The sequence below is a fragment of the Wasmannia auropunctata genome, unplaced genomic scaffold (assembly GCF_000956235.1).
Source record: "Wasmannia auropunctata unplaced genomic scaffold, wasmannia.A_1.0 LD336000.1, whole genome shotgun sequence".
Classification (NCBI taxonomy): Eukaryota; Metazoa; Arthropoda; class Insecta; order Hymenoptera; family Formicidae; genus Wasmannia; species Wasmannia auropunctata.
In genome coordinates this window covers 1,226,094-1,236,839 of record NW_012026890.1, presented here as the reverse complement: position 1 = coordinate 1,236,839, position 10,746 = coordinate 1,226,094, and the positions used below count along the sequence as shown (strand labels likewise).

Genomic DNA, 10,746 nt, shown 5'->3' with positions numbered 1-10,746 from the left:
TGCCAGCCCGCTCAGAGAGTGTATAAAGAGCGCGCGCAAAGCGCGCGCTTTGTTTTGTTCTAGTTAATATAAAATATAGAATTAATATATTTATAGAATTAATATAAAAAGATATCTGAATAGGAGATAGATTAAACAGATGTACATTCTTTTTTAATAGGACGGTACAAAAGCTGATCCCGAGGCAGCGCGTTCGAAAGCGGATGCAGTCCCGACCAGTCGTTGCTTCATTTCCAGAAGAAGCCTCTACCGCATACACATGACAGCGACATTTTTGCTCTTTCTCCTCGCGCTGCTGATTCTGCTTATCGGCATGATCGGCGGGCTGTACATCTACAAACAGTACGCGAGGACTCAGATGCGCAGATTCCGCACCGGCTGGTACAGCATTCCGTATGACAGCTCGAATAAAGCGTCCTACGGCAATAACGCGGTCCATCAGGGACTGCTGGCCGACTCCGATCTCTTCACGAAGAGTCTCACCAGAGCCATGGAGCACGACAGCATGCTGGACATCGCGAAGAACTTCGAACACGATATCGATAATTTCTTCAAGGAGAGATTCGAGATCGATCTTGAGAATGAGCATTACGAGAAGATCGACGTGCCTGATTTCCGCGGCGGGCGACAAGGCCGCTTCATACACGACTTCAACATTGTGAGTTGAATGATTTAGCATACTCGTGAACTGCTTCTGCTTCTGCTTCGTACAAGGGATACACATTTCTTACGATATCGTGTTTATTTGCAGAATAAGACAGGTATCATAGATATCGACGGTCAGTGTTGCTTCGTCATGCCACTGAATCGTCAGCGCGTGTTGCCGCCTCGTAACATGTATGATCTCCTTAGAAAAATGTACAACGGTGAGTTTTCAATTCGAAAATCAATTGACTCTCATTCATTTATTAATCCTTATTGAGCTGTGTTACACGTGCAATTCTTATACATATCAGGCTATTACGAAGTGGACACCGCGGTCGTACGCGAAACCATGAAAGTAGTCACACCGCCAATCACCGACATGTCAATCGTCGGAACGTACATAGCGCGCGAATGCCAAGACTTGCCTACCTACATGCTGGAGAAAGTGAACGCTTCTAGCAGTTAGTTGTCAAATTTCAATTTGTATCTCAAAAAGGTAAAGCCTTTTCGACATGCTGTATTATTGTGCTTTCAAATGTTTCAGTTGTGAAACGCAGCGCAACGCAGTGCGGCGTGTTCGGACAGTTCGCCGGCAACAGTATTATGGAGGTCGATATCGTGAATTTAGATGACTTCGAATGAAACTAATGAGAAATTGAGCGGTGGGAATTTTCAATTATTCTAGAATATATTAAAACTACCAGTAGATCAATGTATAAAAATTATAAGCTGTCCAGGGCAAACCTAGGTAAATATTCCGTCGAGTTTTAGAATACTTACTTTGCATTTTTGTTTGTACGTCAATTAATTTTTTGTCCTCAGGATTTCCCTAAATTATGTTTCAGATGTATACATACTCCCATTTATCGGGATCTTCATTACGAGTCTTTCCAATTCTATTAGTTATTCCATTTTCTATTAATTTCAAATGATGAACATATGATGCAAGTACACGATTTATTATATTATCGGAAGTATATAATAATAATCATGAGAAACTCCTTTATATCATGAGAGGCTAAACGTGAATGACTGAATCGTTATAAAGAAAAAAAAGATGCAAGAAGTCTGGTCTAGCAGGATGATGCATTATCTGCAGGTTCTTATAGAAAAATTAATATTTCTTCCATATTCTCGTGGTATATTATTCACAGATAGCGAATACGGTGTTACGTCATAGTGAACGTTTATTATGGATTCTGGTACACAGCTTGTTGACTATATTTGCGAATGTCTGCGTTGAGGAAAAAAAAAGCGATGAAACCAGTAGAATAGCCGTGCTAAGTGGTTACGCTTACGATGCAGTTTTATGATACGTTATTATTAGCGAAACTATAGATATATTCATTTGTTTGAATTCTACTTTAGAAAATCTACAGCTCGCGTTACGAACAACGCTTGTGCGAGCTCGAATTATTGAATTCGAATTAGTAAAGCACGAATTATTATAATATCGCAGAAGTGAAGATTATTTTCAAAATACGTTTCGATAAGATATATTGGATATTTTGCAATTGTGATTAATACGTAAAACATGGTAAACCATTTACAAGATTACTATGACTATATAAATATTTTTACAAAACGTTTGAATTGAAAAAAAAAACGCAGAAGTGACACACAAGAGTACCGAGGGAAATCTTTGGTGTGTTTGGACATTCCATATAAAAGACTTGCTTATCTCTTTCTGCATTTCTAATCGTGAAAAAGTTTCATACTCGAAAACTTTATTGAATATTACGAGTATTTGACGAGTGTTAAGAATAGAGTATTTTAAATATGTTTTATGTACAAGTTCATTGCCAATTTATCATGTACGAAAGCTGGAGCTGAGAACCAGAACCGTAGATAAGGATCGTGACTGAATGCAATTTTGCCATTAGTCTACTTGGATGCATCGTCACACGTATACAGAGAGAAACCTGTTTTTATTTTTTTTTTTTTAATATTCTGTTACGCGCATACGGCATTTAATGTCGGCAAACGTATCCAGGTACTCGGATATTAGTCTTAAATATTGCATGCTATAGATATCCAATATTAACACTATAAAGTAACTTTCTTTAAGTTTTTCCAATCAGGATACTTTAGACTAAAAATAATGTGCGCATAAAAATGGATCTAAGATTTTAGTAGCAGATCGGAAAGAAAAAAAATTCTAGTCTGTCTTGTCGTCATTATTTATAATTGAAATCGAAATTGAAAGGCCAAATTATTGTTACAGAATGATTTTTACGTATAAATTATTGGAATATTTACCAAAAATTATAATATATATGGATGAAAGTATTGATTTTTATGTATAAATTGGAATAAATATTAATACGAAAAATTGTAATATATGAAAATGTATTTCCAAATCAATTATAAGAAAGGCTTAATTCTTTAATACTCACATAGAAAGGACTTATTCTTTTTGCAAACAAATTGCCGAGATGAAAAAAAATACGTACGTATTAATATATGCACAGATTATGTGTTATGGACCGAGTGCCTGAACATATATAATTCTTTGTATTATTTATATATAGTATATATTATTATTTGTATTATGTACTCTTGCTTGTATTATCAACTCTGCAATAAACAAACACGCAAATGTATAAATATGCGGCGCGTACACGTCGTTTTAAATGTCCGTAGACGTAGAGATTAAACATTGGTGGCAATAAATAGCGTAATGATTAGAGTTCCACCACCGATTTTCAAGTGGGGAAAGAAATATCTTGTTAATATCAATTAGCTTCTGTTAATTCCACGACGACGCGTAATTTTGTCTGCGCAAGAAAAACTTTATTATAGAATTGTTACACGATTCACTGTCACATTTCGTGTGATTGTAGTTAAGTTCCTATAGCCACTATTTATATCTTCATAAGTTTGAGAAGTTTCCTTAGCTTCATAGCGTTAAAAAAAAACCAAATTTGTAAAACTGTACGCGACATTAATTGTAAAGTCTGACAAGAAAATAAATGATACATATGAATGTCAGGTGCGACCGAATATCTTAATGGTTTCTTTTTTATCGAAGTTTTGCTAAAGCCAAAGATGGATATACGAAAAGATTTATATTTCTCCAAGGTTTATATTTCACAAAAATGCTCTTTACTTTTTTTTATCTGTCGTCAAATTGTTAAATTATTGATAAAAATTTAATTACTTTTATATTTTTCGCATATTATATAATTTCATAAATTGCGCATACTATAATTGTGTAATAGTACAAAAAAATACACGTCTTAGATTAAATAACATAGTAGTCTTAAATTAAGCAACATTTGTATGTGCCAAGTCGGCTATGGCTTTCTGTCTAAGAGTGTAAAGCTTTTTCACCCATTTATCGAATCTCGCTTCTTGATCCATTATAATCTGAAAAGAAGAAACAAATGAAGTACTCACTTACGAATACATCGGAAAATTTAAAGATCGTAGAAACTTACCGATGTGTGAAATATGCTGTCTGGACCGCTGGCAACATTAGATACCGGTGGAATTTGTATGGTATCCGAAGTAATGTCTATCACGATATTTTTTAATTTGCTCTCCTTGTTAGCAGACGAAGTGAACTGCTTGGGAGTGAAACCTTCGGCGTTTATCTCCTCGAGTACGCTGTCCTTGAAACGTGGCTCAATGGGGAAATCGTCTGTAAAGCGACATATACAATTTACTCCACTTAATATGGCAATACTTAAATATTAATCGTATTTATAAAAGACTGTATAAGAGGTATAACATTCATAAAGATGCTGTACAAAAGGTGAAGAGCGAACGTTTCTACCTTTTATCGTTACGACTCGGATCTTCTCTGTAACTTTTGCTTGATTTGACTGCGAACTGCTGGAAGGGCTCCGTGACTTCTCTCTGGATGTGGATCTAGCTTTTCGTCTCGAACGATCCGAAGAGTACGATCTGCCCGTGCTGGAGCGGTAATGCCGCTTGTCCCGATCTCGTGAGTGACTGCTCCTGGATCCTTTGTGACTTTTCGTATTCCGATCTCTTCCTCTGCTCCTCGAGTGCGAGCGGTGTTTGCGCTTTGTTTTCGAGTGTTTCGACGGCCTCCTTCGATGCGGCGAGGACTCACTGCTGTCCGAGCTGCTAGACCTACGAAAATTGTTGTGAGATTGAAACTCGTTCCTCTACGAACGATATTTGCTAATAAATGATATCAAACGATTCAGTGAATATGAATGTTAACATTTAATTAATACAACATTAATTTAATTAAATTGTAATTAATTAAATACTGCACAGTGCGAGCGACGCAAATTGAAATGCTGTAAGATACAAATTGAAAATCGTGTAAATTTTAACAACTTTTATTAATAATATAATTGGATATTATTCTTGCGTTTTACCTCGACTTTCGATTTCGTTTCCTTCGGTATCTGCTACTGTGGTCCGAATCCGAATCGCTGGAGTACCTCGCCATAGCTGTCAAAACAGCGTTTCTGTTTGCATTTATCCAGGAGTTAACAATCTAACCTATCGAAACCTGGCTCGCCATTTATGTGGGACCACCACTGGCACTGGGACAGTGGCCGTCAGTGAGACGGGAGACCGTCCGAGATGGGAGAGCCCACCGTATACTAGCGCTAGTACATCCACTTTTGGAATGGGTACTACGTAGTTACATCCACTGCAGACGAGGTATATGCAATAGACTTATGAATATCAGTCTATGGTCGCGATGGCCGATGCGGCGATGCCATATACATAACCTCGCATAACCTAGAACTTCTAGGTTATGTATGGCGTCGCGTAGTGCACAGCAGGGCTGGACGGTATTCTGACAGTATCGATCAATATACATATACAGTTATGGGATAATTATGATGCTGGAGCAAGCCGGGGCTGGAGTTATGAATGAGCTTTGCAAGGTTTATGTAACCGGGTCTTTGCAATGTGAGAACCACAGAAAGAAGGCGCGGAAGAATTCAGATTGATGCAGTCGCCGAAGATCGCAATGACACGATCCATTTGTAAATAAAATTTAAGTTTTAGGTAAGATCTTTGTCAACGTGAGTTTTTTTTGTGTATAAATTTAGTCGTATCCTTACTTTAAACTTAAATTGATATGCAGTTTGGCTTTACGATAAAAAATATCATTGAAAATATACTAATAATATACTAATAGAATAATATTTTTAGGCTCATTCTGCTGATTGGATACTATTTACTTCCACGAAGGATGTTGCTATCAGCTTATCAATAAAGGTATAAATATTTATCAATTCGAACAACAATCTTGGAAAAATGTATAAGTTTGTCCAAATGAATTTTATGCTCTTTTTTTTTTACTTGATGTGAATTTGATGTTAGAATACATTGAAGATTTCATATTTAATGTATGAACGTTTAATTCAATATAGTAACATTAATATTGTATATAGATAATATTAATAGCGCCATTTGACATTTTCACAAAATATTTCCATTCCATTTGTTTTCGCTTAGCAAAGACAGCAGGACACAAAAAATATTTATAAAAATTTACATTTTTTTTAAGTTCAAATTTTGTTAACAACTGCGAAGATATAAAAAAAACGATTATTTATTTTTAATATAGTACATCCAATATACACGTCTGTCATTCGTAGCATACATTGATGTAAACGTTTGATGTGTACATAAATAAAAGTTCTTTGGAGGAGACGCTATGTTCTTCCATTACGATTAGGGAATCAGAACGATTATTAAGAAGAAGCTGCTACAGTTTCTATCTCTAATGCCGACACACCTCGTTGCTTGACGGGCAGGTAAACGCCTCCGTAAATTTGAAATTCAAACATAGTAATATTTGCTGTATCTAAAGGCTCACCGTCCGGGATCTCACGTCCACGATAATAAGGTTTGAAGTCTCTCAAAGGTAAAGTCACTGTGGAAAATTCGTCATCCGACATTGGTACCTGTAGCGGAAATTTTTGAAGAATGTTTAAATAGAAGAGCATTTCCAGCGAGATATTTCCATCGATACAGAAATTCCGATGGCTGAGAAAATGGAGTTAATAGTGGGAAACAAAACAAATCAAAGATAAAACCGCCGGGATTTTTCTTTAAGCTTTACCGTAAAGAATTGTTCGTAGCTGAGATCCTTGTTGGAATTCTGTCCTCGATGTCTCAGGGATATCTTGTAGTGGCTATTTTGTCCTTGTCCCCGGCAAGTGATCTCGATATCTCTGAACCTCGACAAATCCAGATTCGTCGGCTTTCTGACGCCAGCGAAACCGGCACCATTCGGCTGCGGATTCAGCAGTGTGAAGAGGATCGCTCTCTGGAAGAGCTGGCTCGTCTGCAGCGTTAGGACAGCTTTGGATTTTCCCACTGTTCTCACAGTGTCGGACATCTCCCGCCAGTCGTCCACACTTTGCGCATCCGTGAAATCGAACAGCATCATTTTGTCCCTGATTAAAATTCCAAATGAAGCAAACACATGTAGACTTATGCTTCATATAGTTAGATAAATTCGATTCTTAGAAGTATTATACAATTGTGCACCAAAAGTGGGGAAAAGGACAAATGATGAAAATGTAACTACAATTCGCTTTAGTCTTTATTTTTATTATTTATATTCCTTAATAATTTCATGCAATGACTAAAGCCTACTCTGAGCAGTCTTAATTTGTATCGGAATTCAGTATAAAATGTTTACAACTTCGTGTGCCTTTCTAGGCAAAAGCATTTGAAGAATCAGAATACGTGCATATATATAATGATATATATTGCGATACATGATGCATAAAATTTCATAAATGGAATTCTAAAATGTGATATGAATTGTAGGTGTTTAATAACAATTAGACAAGACAGTGATACATTTTAGAGTCAATTTTAATTCACGATGGGTCGTCTAGTTGTCTCAATCATTTGTGATTTTCCTCGAGATCTACGGTCGTGGAAACTTTCCACTCGCCCTTCCGAATCCGTAATCCTGTACGCGTAATTTTCGAGCGTATTGTGCATAATGATGATCACGCCTCACCCTCTCACAAAGTGACAAGTCACGATAAAAACAGCGATCGTTCGTAAATTCATGTTTCAAGCTTGATTAATGTAGGAATACGTGTGTCATTGCGCATAATGGTGGTCGACATACGCAGTAGCCAATCAAAATTTTGCAGCGCAAAATTCAAATGAAATATTAGTTAAAAAATGTCAGTAAAAGCACCGACGAGATATTGTTGTTAAAGACGGCCTCCCAAACTTTCGTAACTGTCAAGTGGATCCGGGAGTAATTGAATAATGATGACATTACTAACGATTTTGACTGTACTGAGGATAAAACTGACTTTACTCTTTAATAATACCTCATCGGTGACTATGTTAAAAAGATAAGTATATTAAAATTATTCTCATCACTGTCACCTTAATCGCGATAATTATCGTAACCTTAGGTTTCACGATATGATCTACCAGTATTATAATACGACCAAGAGATTTCCGTCGTGCGAATTAGCGGCTGGAAATGACAAGGTCGACGGTATTGATACGTCAGGTTTTCATATCTTGGTGCTTCGGCATTGAAGCAGCTTATCAATTTGGGTCAGTTTGTCAGTTTTCGCCGTTTTAAAAGTTACCTTATTAAGGTATTGTCAGCTAGAGAATATGAAATTAAGTTTTCATGTACAGAGAAAGGCAAAGATTAATAAAAGCCACCACGAGTAATTATATAGTAGCAGGAGCTGAGTTAAAAGTCGGTGGCTTAGCATTTCGTTTTTCATGAGGTTGATAATACGTTTGTTAATTTTTAGACGAATGAGATGTAACTCTCAAAGAAAATAGATTTGTGTGTGAGATTTCTTATTAAAGCGCATAGAATTATTGCGAGCAAAGTAATAATGTTGATAATGCTTACTATTCAGAGCCAATCGATTTTATAAAAAGTATAACAGTCTTTTTACTGAAAGGTCAGCGTATAAGATTATATTTTTAGTATAAAAATTTCATAAAATATTTTTACTAAAATTTTTATTACAAATTTATTATAGATCCTGTTTATAAAAGAATTTGAAGAAAAATGTGTGGTGGACCAGGACAAGGATTCTGTTCATAGGCTTCGTGGCAGGAATTGTTCAATGGGAAATATAAGAATCTACAATCACACTCCTAGAAATTCTCACTGTTGCCTGTCGAGTAGAGAATCATATCCTTTGGGCAACTATCCAGGATTGATATCCTTTATTACCTGCGAGAACGAATAAATGTAAGAAAAAACAGCTTTTTTTATAATTTTATATTAATATTACCATAAAGTTGCCGCTGACGTGAGACGTCTTCTCATCAGTTGGAAATGCTAAACCCATATATATCACATAGTTATGTATATGCGAAAAATATAAAATCGGCACAAATACTTCACTACTGGACAAAATCGAGCCGCTAAGAAAATTGTACACATATTTATATAAACATAATGTAAATGGAGAAAATAGGAATGGCTTTTTAATATACAACTTTGATAAGAGTACAAAGATCAATTAAAATCAGATCGCAAAGAACAAATATTTATATTATTAGTAACTGGTCAGATAACGACAAGATTGCGAAAATGTCAAAGGTAATTTCTATCCGCTTTCGATATTTTTCAATGGCTAAAAGAGAGAAGAATCAGCGAAATATGTGTTATGTATAAATATGTATAGATATATGCATGAAGAGAATGTTTATTATAATCTGAAGAGTCATTAGAAGAGTGATATAATTATCCTACTAACAGCTACGTTCTTTATTTTCATTGATTCTTTCAATATTAAAATGAATGTTTTTCTTACAGTTCTTAGCAACATGCTGATCCTTCCTAATAAAAAAAGAAAAAATATAGAAATATCACACACGTGTTAAGCAAGCGAAAACTGGTGAACTTGATGAAGATGGATCCAAGATTCTCTTGAACGCGCAATTACACTGACCCGACATAACTATGATGTAATCACGACGTATTCTTATATCATGATTACATCATGGTTTCAAGGAATATTATTTTCCTCGGGAGCGACACGAGTTCATCAAGTAAAATCGAGTCCGTGGCTTTTCGACTACACGGACAATAGGTACTGACATTTCGTTGACACGCAATGTGATCACGTTGCTTAGATCTTGTTAGACCTTATATTGAGTTGTATTCTCAGAATATTGCGGCATTTACGATAACAACAGCCATGTTATTTAACAAGGCGTTATATAATGATAAAAAACGCGAAATGTGTTTGATTGACAAAAAAGTGAATTAAAATGAAAAAAAATATACTATTTCGCTAATATTAATAATCTTTTTAGGGTGTTCTTTGATCTTTTCCGGCTGTTGCGAATGATCTAAATCCATTGTTATCTTCGAGAGTTGAAGGATAATTATAATATAGGGTGTCTGGAAACTCACTCGCACTACTTCTTGAAGAGATTCGAGATATATAGCTTTTTTCCTTCTTTTTGGGTCCCTTCAGTCACTTCAAGAAGTAGTGCGGGCGAGTTTCCGGACACCCAGTATAATCAATTTTTTCAAGCTTTGCGGGCGAGTTTCCGGACACCCAGTATAATCAATTTTTTCAAGCTTTGTCTATAAAAATGCACATTATTAGTTATTAATTTTTGCAAGCAAAATTTGATCGACATTTAAATGCATATATTTTATTATAAAACTAAAATAAATTTGTTCGATTGTAATAAAAAGATTTTTAAGAAATTACATTATTCTACTTTATAATGATGCGAACAGTTAAATCCTTTATTGTACAAGTTTTGTATGTGATTATAATATACAAGTAGAATATACTGGCTAGTGAAATAGATTCCACAAAAATTACATTAAGGATTTCAGTAAATGACAATAAATACTATGTATGTGAAAAAAATCTGTATTCATTTGAATCAATATTCAGTCATAATGAATCAACACAGCTCAGTAGGAAAGCATCCATTAACAAAAACAAAGATTGGCGTTCTCTTTGTTAAAGCACTATGTAGAAGTATTTATTCCCGGGCATTTTCCCATACTTGTACGTGTATGACATACAAAAATATAAGAATTCGTGAGAAAGTGAATTTCTGTTTTATCAAACGAATGCTCTATTGAATGTACGACAAACAAAATAGAATTGTAATCTTGAT

The 10,746-nt window shown here is 35.3% G+C and overlaps 3 protein-coding genes and 1 long non-coding RNA gene across 10 annotated transcripts; 2 read left to right on the top strand and 2 right to left on the bottom strand.

The window, feature by feature from the left end:
• Positions 1-145: 145 nt before the first annotated feature.
• Positions 146-3,631, top strand: LOC105453295 (integral membrane protein 2C). Of its 3 annotated transcripts, none has more exons than XR_974855.1 (5): positions 146-658; positions 752-866; positions 957-1,106; positions 1,190-1,393; positions 1,491-3,631. XR_974855.1 is itself a non-coding variant. In XM_011695127.1 (4 exons), the coding sequence occupies exons 1-4, from the start codon at positions 260-262 to the stop codon at positions 1,285-1,287; spliced, it is 762 nt and encodes a 253-aa protein (XP_011693429.1). In that variant the 5' UTR covers positions 146-259; the 3' UTR covers positions 1,288-3,631. The 3 variants fall into 3 exon arrangements, 1 of the variants encoding a protein (XP_011693429.1); XR_974854.1 differs by having other exon boundaries at positions 1,468-3,631; XM_011695127.1 differs by having other exon boundaries at positions 1,190-3,631.
• Positions 2,978-5,207, bottom strand: LOC105453296 (serine/threonine-protein kinase fray2-like). The gene is made up of 4 exons (XM_011695129.1): positions 5,001-5,207; positions 4,424-4,746; positions 4,086-4,288; positions 2,978-4,014 (listed from the first exon to the last, which is right to left on the bottom strand). The coding sequence occupies exons 1-4, from the start codon at positions 5,072-5,074 to the stop codon at positions 3,913-3,915; spliced, it is 702 nt and encodes a 233-aa protein (XP_011693431.1). The 5' UTR covers positions 5,075-5,207; the 3' UTR covers positions 2,978-3,912.
• A 135-nt stretch (positions 5,208-5,342) lies between these two features.
• On the top strand, positions 5,343-10,490 carry LOC105453292. Of its 3 annotated transcripts, none has more exons than XR_974853.1 (5): positions 5,343-5,646; positions 5,794-5,859; positions 8,631-8,845; positions 8,959-9,199; positions 9,416-10,490. It is a non-coding gene; the product is annotated as an uncharacterized LOC105453292 (long non-coding RNA). The 3 variants fall into 3 exon arrangements; XR_974852.1 differs by lacking the exon at positions 8,959-9,199 and having other exon boundaries at positions 5,348-5,646; positions 9,416-9,692; positions 9,919-10,490; XR_974851.1 differs by lacking the exon at positions 8,959-9,199 and having other exon boundaries at positions 5,350-5,646.
• Positions 6,179-8,973, bottom strand: LOC105453291. 3 transcript variants are annotated; one of them, XM_011695120.1, is made up of 3 exons: positions 8,889-8,973; positions 6,710-7,046; positions 6,179-6,551 (listed from the first exon to the last, which is right to left on the bottom strand). In XM_011695120.1, the coding sequence occupies exons 1-3, from the start codon at positions 8,921-8,923 to the stop codon at positions 6,339-6,341; spliced, it is 585 nt and encodes a 194-aa protein (XP_011693422.1). In that variant the 5' UTR covers positions 8,924-8,973; the 3' UTR covers positions 6,179-6,338. The 3 variants fall into 3 exon arrangements, with proteins under 3 accessions (XP_011693422.1, XP_011693423.1, XP_011693421.1); XM_011695121.1 differs by lacking the exon at positions 8,889-8,973 and adding an exon at positions 7,459-8,533; XM_011695119.1 differs by lacking the exon at positions 8,889-8,973 and adding an exon at positions 7,625-8,533.
• Positions 10,491-10,746: the final 256 nt, after the last annotated feature.